Genomic DNA, 13,253 nt, shown 5'->3' with positions numbered 1-13,253 from the left:
ACTCTTTTAACTTCAATCATTTGGATTCCCAATTCCCTCTTACCCACCATTAGGGGAGAAATGTCCAAAGCTAGCGAAAGCCAATCAGTTTCATTCTAGGACCTCTTCTTTTCTAGGACCTCCTGCCCCATCGTTTTCCCTTAAGTGCCACTGACCAGGATAGCCAGTGGAAAAATTAGTTGGCAGCTAGCTATTCATTCTTTCCTCCCTGCCCCCATACCTCCTGCAGCTCCTGATAGTGTAGACTCTGGCTCCTGCAGCATCCCGGTTTCCTCTGGCTCAGCAAGAATAGGGCGTGCACTGAGACCAGCACTCCCCCTAGGGTGAAGGCCTCAGTACTGAGCTCCAGCACCAGCAAACCAGCCTGCTGCAGGTAGACAGGGCTGAGAATGCAGGGATCCCGCACTTGTTTGCCCCTGCCCTTTTCGCTCTCCACCTCTTGTCTCCTCATCTTCGAACCTCCCCTTCATTTGCCAGTACCTTGGAGGGGGCGGTTGGGGCAGGCCCCAAGGCTGTCTTCATCACCTCGACTACCACCACGATGAAACCCAAGATCAAGTTGAAGGTGTTGAATATCATCATGGCCTGCACCTGCCAGTGAGCCAGCTCAGTCCTGCCCAGCCTCAGGGACTCATTCCAACCTCAATCCCCACTTGCAGCCTAGCTGAAGACAAAACTCACCTCTTGCTTCTAAGCCTCCAAACAGATCCAAAAGCCCTCTAACTTTTTTGCTTTCCCTCCTTAGTCATTGAGGCCAGTCAATGGTGACAGTTGAGAGGCCAAGTCAACACTTAGCCACTTACTTCCTAGGCTGAGGGCTGTAGGTGTCTGTTTTAGGGAGTGGGAGCACAGTACCGTATTCTCTTCCCTCTCACCTTCCAGAGGCGGGGTGCTCTGCGAAGCTCAAGGGTGACAATCCCAGTGAGGAGACCCTGAATGGTGAGAAGGGCAAGTGTTGGGCTCTGGTTCTGTTAGGAAGGGGCCCTGGGACTTTCCTTCCACCCTCCCTTGTGGTGGTTCTTACTGAGACTCCAGGCCCAAGAGGTAGCGCTGCAGCCGTGTGACAATCAGAGTTCAGGCAGGCGACTGAGAGGGCAAAGGGCACCACAACCACTGCCAACCATAGCTGGCTCACCTGGGGGTCAGGGGAAGGTACTTGAGGAGGAACTGTCAGGGATTCCCTTCCCTTCTCAAAACTCCTCTTTAGAGATCAACAAATAGGATTTTACGCAGGGTGGAGTAAAGCAGTCAACCCAGAGCAATGAAGGAAGTGATCATTAAAAATTAAGTATCATTCAATTTTTTCTGCCTCATATTGTAGTTTAGTTACTTACCTGTATGTTTTCCCCACAAGATGGAAGCTACTTGGAGATTAAGGGTCTTGCCTTGTTTATTTCTATGTTTTCTCCACCCTCCTCCCATTCAGAACCTAGCACATTTTCTGGCACATGGTAGGTGCTCACTCAACATGGATGGATAAATGGACGGAACTGAATTGGGTACAAGTGGGCATGCTGAGACCTGGGATGGGGTAGCCTGGCCTCACCGCCAGCACCAAGAGGTGCCCACTCTGCCTGTGTCTTGCCCAGTGTTGTAGTTTTTCCAGACGAAGGCTGTGTCTCTCCTGCTCTTGCTGACCAGCTCTATCTTCCATGGCTCCTTTACCCACAAGAATAGGTGCTTCCTAGGCTGGGAAAAATGCATTATGGGTTCTGTGTATTAGGAGACAGGACATGCAACAACGTATCTTTCAGCTACACCTCTGCCCACTCCCAATATCCAGGGATTTGAGGTCCAGGGCCTCACACCTACCTAGTCTGAAGCAGCTACTCCAAAGGGATGGGACCCAGCTGGGTCCTAGGACTTCTGAGGGGCTTGATAGCTCAGAGCAGACGACAAACTTGTCCTGGCAGAGAAAGGCTGTCAGGGATGGGGTGTGGTGGGGCAAAGGTTTCTATAAAGGCCTAAGGATCTAGGGAGTGGCCCTGGGTATATACCAGCCTCAATTCATTCCACAAGACATCTAGCCTGACCCCACTGTGTTCCCATTTCTCATTACCCCCATTTCTGCCCATCCTGGGTTCCTCTTCTGGTTTCACTTAACCTAATCCTCAGGGACACTATCACTCTGGACCTCAATTTCTCCTCATTTCCATATAATCTTACTCCTTTCTTTGGCTTCCCCCTCACATTAATTGTCCTTCCCGAGAGACCCTACTTTTTGTCTGGATTGGTCCCCTGTCATTACTATTTGCAGCTTTGCCCCCAGAACAGGTAAGGTTGAATTCCAGTGGCTTTCTTGCCTCTTACTTTCTGGACAGTCTCCCTTCCCTTTCTTGAAGGTTTTACTGTGAATTGAACACTAAGTGGATGGGGGGGTCCTGTTTATAGTGGGAATTGTTTTTGATTCAATGATAACCTGCAGCTGGACATACATATATATAGATATATATGTATATATATATATATAGATGGTCCTCAAATAGTGAGTCTTGGAAAGAATACTATTGCAACAATTAATATTTTTGAGAGAGAAGGTGCCAGACAGACCTGGACTGAAATCTTAGCTCTGCTGCTTTTCCATCTGTGTGATCTTTGATCCATTATTATTATTATTAGAGATGGAGTTTCACTCTTGTTGCCCAGGCTGGAATGTAATGGCTTGATCTTGGCTCACCGCAACCTTTGCCTCCTGGGTTCAGGCAATTCTTCAGCCCTCCAGGTAGCTGGGATTACAGGCATGTGCTACTATGCCTGGCTAATTTTGTATTTTTGGTAGAGATGGGGTTTCTCCATGTTGGTCAGGCTGGTCTTGAACTACCAACCTCCAGTGATTCACCTGCCTTGGCCTTCCAAACTGTTGGGATTACAGGCATGAGCCACCATACCCAGCCTATTATTATTATTATTATTATTATTATTATATTGAGACAGGGGCTCACTGTTGCCCAGGCTGGAATGCAGTACCATGATCATGGCTCACTGTAGCCTCCATCTTCTGGGCTCAAATAATCATCCTGCCTCAGCCTCCCAAGTAGCTGGGATGACAGGCACATGCCACTGGGTCTAGCTAATTTTTAAATTTTTTGTAGAGACAGGGTCTCACCATGTTGCCTGAGCTGGTCTCAAACTCGTAGGCTCAAGAGATACCCCTTCCCTGGCCTCCCAAACTGCTGGGATTACAGGTGTGAGCCACTATGTGTGGCCTATTAGATACATTTTTCTACCTATTTGAACCTCAGTTTGTTCACTGATAAAAGGGGGCTAACGATATGACTGTGAAGAGTTGTTGATTAGGGGTGGGTGCTTAGTAACTTTAGTGGTGCTGATGAGGTCACACTGATAAACCTGATGCTCATACACTGAAGGTGTTATTCAGAAGCTAAGCTGGGGACACATTTCTACAGTCAGACGCACAACCAGCTGGGCCCAAATATACTCTATAGATTAAAGATATAACAGGAAAGGCCCATCTTGGTACAGAGCCTGAGGTCTGGAGGCAACCAGATCTCTGTTCAAATCCCAGATCTACCTGGGTGCCCTTGGCAAGTTGCTTAATCTCTCTGTTCCCTTATCTGTAAAAGGATGTTGAATAATACCAGCCTCAAGGGGTTGCTTTCAGCATGGAAGAAGAGCTTAGCCCAGAACCTGGCACGTAAGTGCTCAATGTTAGTGTCTATCGTCATCATCACTATTATTATTTCTTGTTGCTGACGATAAGAGGGGACTGTGCCAGAGGACCCCAGAAGTTAGTACCAGGAGGCAGGGTCCTGGGAAGCAAGTGACCTTTTTATAAGCCACTTCTGCCCCATCCGTGCTGTGCCAACATTGGCGGGGCATCGTATCTACTCTTTTCTTTCCCAGCGAGTGGGAGTCACATTTTAAAGGGATCCAGAAAACCGTTGTGTGTCTACTCCTCCTCGATTCCCATGTGCATTAATTTTATTTGCTGGCGCTGTGAGATGTTGGGCTTGCACTGAGGATCCTGGAGCCTGCAGGCCACTGGAGAAAGAGACTCCCTGAAGCCTCATTTTTCTTACTTGTAAATGGGGACTAATTTTATGATAGAGGGTTATTGGAAAGATTATATACTATTGGCTAGGTTAACAGGAATTCAGTAAACATTGACTAAGTCTGAGTACACTACTTACCAGTTTGTAGTCTAGACTACAATCGCCTGGAAGGAAGATACCACTTCTTTTTCATCCCCCACAGCGCTGAGCCCAGTGCCTGGCACTTAGTAAGCACTCAGTAAATATTTGTTGTATTGAAGAGCCATGAAAGTGACTTGAGGAATGGAAAATAGAATTCGAGAGGAAGGAGCAGGAATTGTTTATCAAGAACGGAAAGGACCGAGGAGTAACTTTAATAATGTTTCTTATACGGCCGACATTAACTATCTCTATAATCGCCCCTCCTCCTCCCCCAAAAGAGAGACAAAAATTGTAAGGGAGAGGCTTTGAGATAAAACCCCAGGAAGAACTTCCCGAGTCTGTGCATGTTGGGGCAGAAAGAGCGGCAGAGCCAACTCCTTCCCTGGTATGTCCGGGTTTAGGGTGGGAGGGGCAGCGCTGCTTAGAGGCTGGGGGAAGGACGAGATGACCTTTCAAAATCTCTTCCAGTCTCCTGTTGGAATCGTCTGTGCGCCCCACCCCCGCTCCCTCCCTTCCTCCCTCCCTCCGACAGTGCCCCCCGTCTCCAAACCGCCCGCACCCCGCCCCTGGCGGCCGCCTCTCGCGGCTCCCGGGGTCCCCAGCTCCCAGTCCCCGGAGCCAGAGCCCGGCTCCCGCGCGGCTCCCAGCCCCGCCGCGCCGCCCCCCGCATGCTAATGGCCGGGCCGCCTCCCGCCGCACACAATGCGGGCCAGGGCCGGGGGCGGGGGACCGGGGAGGGGGCGGGGGCCGGGCCGGGGGCGGGGGGGCCGGGGCCCGGCGCATCTCCCCCGGCCCCACGTAACGCTGACGCCCGCGCCGCCGGCCCGCCGCCCGCCGCCGCCGCCGCCGCCGCCCGCTCCGCCGCCGCCCGCCCGGGGCTCGTGAGTAGCCGCTCCCCCCACTCCCGGGCCCCCCCGTCCGCCACCCGGCCCCCGCCCCCGGCCCCCTCCCCCCTTCCCGGAGGGGGGGCCCGCTCCGCGCGCCCGGCTCGGAGCAGGTGCAGGGGGCGGGGGCGGGGGAGGGGCGCCGGCTTGGCCCCAAGCAAACTTCGCCCAGAGCTCCTGGGGGGGCGGGGTGGGGGTGGCGGCCTCGGAAGCCTGGAGAGCTGGGGGGCCTCTAGGGAGGGGGCCAGGTGGAGGAGCTGGGGGAGCAGACACCAAAGGGAAGGGCCAACTGGGGGGGGATGTGGGGGCGGAGGTGGGGGGTGTCTTTGTAGGGGCCCGAAGGCAGGGCGCGAGGGGCCTGGGGATGAGGGGCGGCAGAGCCGCGAGCCTGAGTGGATGTGCACCCCCCAGACCCCGGCCCAGGTAGGGCTGGTGGGGGAAGGGGAAGGAGCCCAAACTCTCCGGGAGCACGGGGTGGCGGGGGAGGGGAGAGGATGGGGGGTGCTTCCCTCTTTGCGTCCCAAACAAAGTGTCACAAAGAGCTCGGCCCGCGGCAGCAGCGGAGGCGGCTGTAACTCAGCTTTTGTTCTCCTGGCCAGGGGTAGCTGAGCCTTGGCCTCCCTATCTCTCAACCCTGCCCCCCATCATCCTTCTGGCTTATCTTACTGGGGAGGGGTCTGAGGTGCTGCTGGAGAAACCTCTTGGGCAGATTGCAGGTCCTACCCTACTTAGCAATCTATTTCTGGGAGGGGGATTTTCTCAGAGGCTCCTTCCATCACCCCTACTTCCCAGTCTGAAGACTGAGGCTCACGTGGGTGCTAAGACTGACTTTTCTAGGGTCAGCTCTAGTTAAGGGGACTTAGGGCTGGCTACATGTCCCCCTTCCCCAAACCCAGGTCCTCCAGAACTTTCAAAATCAAAATCGGGGTTGCGTTAGGACATGCCTCTGGGATAACATTCCCCATGGTGGGGTGGCAGCAGGTGAGCAGATGTGCCTTCCTCTTGCCTCCTGCTGTACCTTTGGAGTCTATGGCTAAGGTTCCATGTCCTCAACTCAGGAGAGTGAGGACAGAAAGAAGGAGGCTTTACGAAGAACTCAGTCCAAAAAGGCTAGCGAGCTGCACAGTGGAGTGGGTTTGGAGGAGCTATCTGAGCAGTGAGGTTCAGAGGGCCATGAAAAGGAGAGCATAAAAGCAAACTACTGGCCTGTGTGATCAAGGTAGTCTTGACTCTAGACCACCTAAGAAGCTCCCTTTCCTTTTACCCATCTACTGCAGTGGTAATCATAATTGTTAGCAGATTTGGGAAGTGTAGGATTCTCAAGACGGAAAACTGTGGTGTTAGAGGTAACAAGAGGCAGTTACAGCTGGACCCCAGAAGTCCTGAACCCTTGCTCCTTATACTGTGACCCTAGGAACTTTTGAATTACAAAACTTGAGGGACAGTCTTTGTGGTTCATTTAGGAGATAGATACTTCTTTGTACCTCTCCTTGTTGTTTCTAAGTTTTTTTGCCAACCATTTCATCCTTCTTTACTAAGGTTTAGCGGTCCACACCCACTTCCCTGCCAGCTGCCCCAGAACGTGAGGATAATTGGCCTGTTGCTTTTGAAAGGTTTCTGATACCTATCCCTGGCCCTGCATCCTTATAGAATCCAAATAAGGGCAAGATAACCCCTGATTCCCAGTGGGGGTGGAAAGTAGGTCAGTGCTGCGGTCTGGCCAAGTCTCGAGGATGGTGTTTAAGTCCTGACTATGGAAAACTCTGTGATTGTTGCCCAGGGGCAATACACACATGACCTCAGTTCCAAGGCATGTTCATAGTATCCCAGTCCCTGTCAGTTCTTTCCCCTACTAAGAAAAAATCATGGGATCAGGTGTCTGGAACCTGGTTTGACACAGAGATGATTCAGGAGATCTTGATTGGGCCTAGGAAGGTATCTCAGTGAGTTTTGTTGATTTTAGCCCACCCTCTGGGGAAACTTTCCCTGCTGGGGAATTCAGCTTCAGTCTGGGCCTTCTTGCATATCACTCTATTTCTGTTCTGGAAACTGCGATGTGCAAAGCGGTTTATCATTGTTTTGTTTTGGGAGAGGAAGCTTTGCCCTGTTTCCATTCTTCTTGCCTCAGATATGAGGCCAACTTCATATGAGATTTTGCTTGCTATCCTACAGACAGTTTTAGGGGCCCTAGAATCTTCTCAGAATCAGAGTATGTGCCCATAGGTTAGTCAGCTATGACCATGCAGTATTTCCAGCACCCCCCCCCCACCACCATCTGCTTCCTCTGAATATACCAGATTGGCTGTACACCAGGATGTTCCGGGAATCCCCAGGAGAGCAACAGAATGTGATGGACCCAAATATGATGCCTCAGTAACTCATTCCAGGATGTACAAACTGTAACTGTCAGGATGCTCCTTATAGCTAATTAAAATTCTTCTAGTTACATCTATTTTCTATTAGCTCTTTCTATTTTCAGTGACATCCAAAAGGCCAAAATAATCCCTCTGGTACCACTGGGTTTTTTTCTATGGTTTCCAGATAGGAACGAAAAAAAAAAAAAATGCTCTAGCTTTTCTGTGTTGTATCTGTGATGCTAAAATGGCAAACAGCCCCTCTAGCACCTCATAGCTCATCTATGGTACTGAGGTGGCCAAAGTGGCTTCTGTGGTAGCCCACTGCACTCTCCATGGTACTGAAGGGATGACCATTTGTTTTAACATCTCTCTGTGGTCCAAATGACTCCTGTGACTTAGAACCACAAACATTATTTTTGAGCAGGAAGGGACTAACAATATAAATTAGTCCAATCCCCTATTTTACTGTTGAGTAAACTGGGAAGTTAAGTGATTTAGTGAAGGTTGTCGGGTTATCAATGTTCAGACTGGGCCTACAATAGCCTTGTACACCTCAGTCCTATTCTAATTCACCTTTTGTGACATTATTCAGTGAGCTTGGCAAGGCTCTTAGTCCCAGGAAAAGATCCAGAGGATGAGAGAGGGTGCCCTAATTTGAAGCTACAGAAATACACATATTAAATGGTAGTGGAAGTCGCCTAGTGACCCTTGGACAAGGACACTTTGTTAATTAATCGTCTGCTAATAATAATCCTATAGCCCAGATTCCACATGTAACAGGTACTTGCCCCTTCATGGAGTCTTAACACATACAATAAATGTCAAAAATTGAAGAAGCCTTGGACCTCCAGAGCTTTTTCTCTCTGCTGACAGGCAGGTTGATGCTTGGCCCAGTTCTTTTCCATTAAAGATCCTTAGGCAAAGTAATGTTTGCATCTTTTTCTTTCTCAGTAACCTATTTCAGTTTCATGATGCCTATTGTAAGGAAGTTCTTTATATCTCAGATATTCTTTCTTAGGCAAAAAAAAAAAAAAAAAAAAAAAAAAAAAGAAGTTAGGCCCACATTTGTTTAGCCTTGACCAGATACAATTCTATACGAGGCAGAAAGGTAGACTAGATGACTTCTGGTCATCCTCCAGGACTACTTCCATGAATCCTGATCCTGGGGTTTCTTCTAAGTCCTCATGCTGAACTCCTCTGCAGCTTAGGATCAGTACCCCCCTCCCACCCCCCATCCTCTTCCTTTCAGTGCTCTTCTTCCCCAGCACTGGAGCTCTTCAAGTCCCAGGCCTAGGGAATTTTAGCCTGGAGAATTTTAACCCCTTCCTGCTCAGAGCATGTGCTGAGTCCCTATCTGTGCAGATGGCCCAGCCCCGCCCCCCGTCCCTCACTCCAGCCTCTTGAGCTCAGAGCCAGTGTAATCCTCCTCTTGTGTGAGGGAGCCTCTCCCCTGCAGAGAGGAGGAAAGCCTGCCTCAGAACAGCCCTGGACAAAGGGGCTCAGATGCCCCATCATACTGCAGGCTCCAAGGTTTGAAACAAGGGGATGAATCCTATACGGTATTTGCAGTTTTTAACCCCTTCCCCAGGCTAGCTGTGCCCCTTAACTTCCACTCCTCCCCCAACTCTCTCTTCATTCCTTCTCCCTCTGGCTCCCTCCCCCTTCACGCCCCTCCCCCTCTGTCTGTCTTCAGACTCTGCTGCTGGGAGGTGTTTCTCTCCCATGCATGAATGAGTCTCTGTAATGAATGGAAATGAATGGATCAGGAATCCAGGCAGAGGGAGGGAGAATGAAGGGGGAAAGACAGAAAGGGTAAGGGCAGCAGGAAGCACTGTGGAACCTGGAAGGATGTGTGGCTGGCTGGTCAGGGTTCTCAGAGCAACTGGTCCCACTTGGATAACTGGGGAGCATGTCAAGCCCACTCCATTTGCTCACCACACTGTACAGCCCAACCTACATGGGAGGGGGGCATACTGTGATGGTCTTCCCCACCGCCGGGGGTGGGGGGTAGCTGTGGTTGTTCTGGACCATGCATTTAAAATACAGAATTTGGGTAGGAAATTTGAATTATCTGGGAGGCTGGTGGGCTTGGCAAATCAAGGGGTACAGTTTTTTAGTATAGCAGCCCTTTCGTGCCTCAAGATGCAAGTAGGGAGAAGGGATTGGTTTTTGGAATACAGAGTGCTGAGAGTCTAGGGGTAGGGAGTGACTTTACTGCTGAAAACTAGGGCTCACCTTTTCCTCCAAATCTGTCTCTTGCTTTAGCTCCACAGCACCTGTTGCCTTCATTAGCAGCCTTTCCTCCTCTTCCCTGCACTCCCCAGAACCAAAGAATGTGAAGGGGGTCCATGGAGGTGAGTGAAGCTCTGACTTCAACCTACAAGTACCTACCTACAACTGTATACTCCCTCTCCTGCCTACCTCTCTATCTCTTTCACCTCCCATTGTTAGAAGTTAACACCTTGGCCCTGACATCTCGATTCCCACACAGCCCCCCCAACTTCCCGAGGTGAGTGGCACCCTGTGTTCCTAGTTCAGACCCCAGCCCACCTTCCCTCGTGTCGTCTTTCTGGCCCTCGAGGCGATGCCCTTGCTTCCTTTACAGCTCTACCTTCCTTCACCCTTTGCTCTACGCAGATCTTTCTCCACAGGGCTCACGTCCCCGCGCCCCGAGCGGCCACTTAGCGCCGTCGCCGCCGGCTTTCGACGGTGAGCTGGATCTGCAGAGATATTCCAACGGGCCAGCCGTGAGCACAGGGTCACCTGGGATGGGAGCAGTGAGCTGGTCTGAGAGTCGCGCAGGCGAACGGCGCTTCCCCTGCCCTGTATGCGGGAAGCGCTTCCGCTTCAACTCTATCCTGGCTTTGCACCTGCGGGCACACCCAGGCGCCCAGGCCTTCCAGTGTCCTCACTGCGGCCACCGTGCGGCGCAGCGGGCTCTGCTGCGCTCGCACCTGCGCACACACCAGCCTGAGCGCCCACGTAGTCCTGCTGCACGCCTGTTGCTGGAATTGGAAGAGCGTGCGCTACTGCGTGAGGCTCGACTTGGGAGAGCCCGAAGCTCAGGGGGCATGCAGGCCGCCCCTGCCACTGAGGGCTTGGCGCGGCCACAGGCTCCTTCATCGTCCGCCTTCCGTTGCCCCTACTGCAAAGGCAAGTTTCGCACCTTGGCGGAGCGCGAACGCCACCTGCACATCCTGCACAGGCCCTGGAAGTGTGGCCTGTGCAGTTTCGGCGCCAGCCAGGAGGAGGAGCTGCTGCACCATAGCCTGACCGCCCACGGAGCTCCCGAACGCCCTCTGGCGGCCACCTCCGCTGCGCCCCAGCCTCAGCCTCCACCCCAGCCCGAACCCAGATCGGTCCCTGAGCCGGAGCCAGAGCCGGAGCCCGAACGTGAGGCAAACCCGGCCCCAGCTCCTGCAGCTCCCGACGAGCCCCCAGCACCTCCGGAGTTCCGCTGCCAAGTGTGCGGCCAGAGCTTTACACAGTCTTGGTTTCTCAAGGGCCACATGCGCAAGCACAAGGCCTCCTTCGATCACGCGTGTCCCGTGTGCGGCCGCTGCTTCAAGGAGCCCTGGTTCCTTAAGAACCACATGAAGGTGCACGCCAGCAAGCTGGGCCCACTGCGTGCCCCGGGGCCTGGCTCCGGGCCTGCCCGGGCTCCCCAGCCTCCTGACCTGGGCCTGCTGGCCTATGAGCCGTTGGGCCCAGCGCTCCTCTTGGCTCCGGCACCTACCCCGGCCGAGCGCCGTGAGCCCCCGAGCCTCTTGGGCTACCTGAGCCTGCGAGCTGGTGAGGGCCGGCCCAATGGCGAGGGTGCTGAGCCCGGGGCCGGCCGCAGCTTCGGAGGCTTTCGCCCGCTATCCTCTGCTCTCCCGGCCCGGGCTCGCCGGCACCGTGCGGAGGAGCCCGAGGAGGAAGAGGAGGTGGTGGAGGCCGAGGAGGAGACCTGGGCCCGGGGCAGGTCAATGGGTCCTCTGGCTTCCCTGCACCCGCGCCCGGGTGAGGGACCTGGGCACTCTGCGCCTGCTGCTGGGGCCCAGGCGAGATCGACCGCCACACAGGGTATGTAGGGATCCTCCTCTCGGGGTACACCGCGTTCTCCTCTGACTCTTACGCCGCCATTCCCCTTGTAGTTTCCTTTTTAAAAGAACCTATCTTTTATTTCTCCTGAGTTTTTTTTTGTTGTTGTTGTTGTTTCTTTCGCTTTTTCCTGGAGGCTTTGCCATCATATGAGAACACTTAACTCTTTAGTCACAAAAAAATCTAATCGCTCAGGTTCCAGTTCCCCCATACCTGCTGTTTCCTCCTGGACCCCGAGGGGAGGCAGCCTTATGGGGTGGGTGTGGGGTGGGTATGCGGGACCTGGATAGGGTGAAGGGCCCCCTGACTTCCCCTTAACGTTTGTGTTGCAGAAGAGAATGGGCTGTTGGTTGGAGGGACCAGGCCTGAAGGGGGCCGGGGCGCCACCGGCAAGGATTGTCCCTTCTGCGGAAAATCTTTCCGCTCGGCGCATCACCTCAAAGTGCATCTGCGCGTGCACACAGGTGAGGGAGGCAGCCTCCGGGGTGGAGAGGGGCTGGGGGGCTAGAAAGGTGAGGGCTGCCGAAACACCAGAAGGTGAAGTTTGCTCCAGAGCGTTCAGTTTGGCTAGATATCACTTGGGAAACGCTCCTTTATTCAATCAAAGTGGGTGAGAGGTTCTGAGGTTGAGGTCTGTAAACTGGGCGAAATTCGGGTGGGTGCATGCTGTGATTGTGACCCTGTGACCCTATCCTACCCACTCTCCCCAGGCGAGCGGCCCTACAAGTGTCCGCACTGCGACTACGCGGGCACCCAGTCTGGCTCGCTCAAGTATCACCTACAGCGCCACCACAGGGAGCAGAGGAGTGGGGCCGGCCCCGGGCCACCCCCGGAGCCACCGCCCCCTTCCCAGCGGGGTTTGGTCCCAACATCTGGAGCCAAGCCGTCTCCGCAGCCTGCGACCTGGGTGGAGGGCGCCTCAAGCCCCCGGCCTCCTTCTAGCGGTGCTGGGCCGGGGTCCCGTCGGAAGCCCGCCAGCCCTGGGAGGACCCTGCGCAACGGGCGAGGCGGTGAGGCCGAACCCCTGGACCTGTCCCTGCGGGCAGGGCCAGGAGGTGAGGCCGGGCCGGGGGGTGCCCTCCACCGCTGCCTCTTCTGCCCTTTCGCCACTGGAGCCCCGGAGCTCATGGCCTTGCACCTTCAAGTGCACCACAGCCGCCGGGCTAGGGGCCGCCGGCCACCCCAGGCTGACGCGTCCCCACCCTATGTCCGAATACCATCAGGAGAGACCCCTCCCAGTCCTTCGCAGGAAGGGGCGGAGGGTTCTGGGCAGTCCAGACCCGGAGAGGCAGGGCTGGGGGGGCAAGAACGGTAGTGAGCCCTCAGGGGCGATTAGCTTAGTGAGCTTACCCCGCCGGAGCGGGGGAGCGCTAGAGGTAGTTGGGTAGAGACGCCAGCAGGGGGCAGCGTGGGACCCATATCCCAGCCCCAGGCGGACCAGAGGTGGAGGGGGCGGCGGGCGTAGGAGGGTGGGCTGGTGGTACCCACCCAGCCCAAGGGAGTCACAGTGCCTTAGAAGTGGCAGAGGTGAGGGGTCAAAGAACGGAGTCCCAGGGCTGGCAGAGAGGGTTTGTGTCCCTGTTGAGGAGCCACTCTGCCAGTCTTTGCTGGTCCATAGGCGTGAGAGTTTATTTTTGTACAAGGGGTGAGGGTGGGGGGCACTGTACCCTTCTAGCCCCATCAGGGGCCCTGTAGACATTGCTATTTTTGGTACGATTCCTGTCATCCCTGTTGCAGAGTCGTGTCCCCAATAAACAGGTGTCTTGAGGCACAGG

General features: G+C 54.1%; 2 protein-coding genes across 27 annotated transcripts in view; one reads left to right on the top strand and one right to left on the bottom strand.

Moving 5' to 3' along the window:
- TMEM253 (transmembrane protein 253) overlaps positions 1-1,931 on the bottom strand; it is a 6,116-nt gene extending 4,185 nt beyond the window's left edge. The window contains exons 1-6 of one of the 7 annotated variants that reach the window (XM_035260013.3): positions 1,813-1,931; positions 1,547-1,689; positions 1,025-1,135; positions 876-932; positions 481-591; positions 221-367 (exon numbers count right to left, since the gene is read on the bottom strand). In XM_035260013.3, coding sequence (XP_035115904.2) covers positions 221-367; positions 481-591; positions 876-932; positions 1,025-1,135; positions 1,547-1,654 — 534 coding nt within the window. In that variant the 5' untranslated portion in view covers positions 1,655-1,689; positions 1,813-1,931. The remainder of the gene's footprint in view (positions 1-220; positions 368-480; positions 592-875; positions 933-1,024; positions 1,136-1,546; positions 1,690-1,812) is intronic. The other 6 variants (XM_035260016.3, XM_035260017.3, XM_054239788.2 and 3 more) reach the window with 6 other exon arrangements.
- Positions 1-13,253, top strand: part of ZNF219 (zinc finger protein 219) — a 14,981-nt gene extending 1,728 nt beyond the window's left edge. For 3 of the 20 annotated variants that reach the window (XM_078334472.1, XM_078334471.1, XM_078334470.1), the window contains 5 exons: positions 478-4,539; positions 9,661-9,749; positions 10,033-11,460; positions 11,811-11,942; positions 12,189-13,253. In XM_078334472.1, coding sequence (XP_078190598.1) covers positions 4,499-4,539; positions 9,661-9,749; positions 10,033-11,460; positions 11,811-11,942; positions 12,189-12,793 — 2,295 coding nt within the window. In that variant the 5' untranslated portion in view covers positions 478-4,498 and the 3' untranslated portion in view covers positions 12,794-13,253. Of the gene's footprint in view, positions 1-477; positions 4,540-4,694; positions 5,036-5,160; positions 5,462-8,826; positions 8,955-9,200; positions 11,461-11,810; positions 11,943-12,188 lie in introns of those variants that run through there. The other 17 variants (XM_078334479.1, XM_035260009.2, XM_078334474.1 and 14 more) reach the window with 15 other exon arrangements.

Source organism: Callithrix jacchus, chromosome 8, assembly GCF_049354715.1.
Source record: "Callithrix jacchus isolate 240 chromosome 8, calJac240_pri, whole genome shotgun sequence".
NCBI classification, from domain to species: domain Eukaryota; kingdom Metazoa; phylum Chordata; class Mammalia; order Primates; family Cebidae; genus Callithrix; species Callithrix jacchus.
This window is presented reverse-complemented; position numbering and strand designations above follow the sequence as displayed.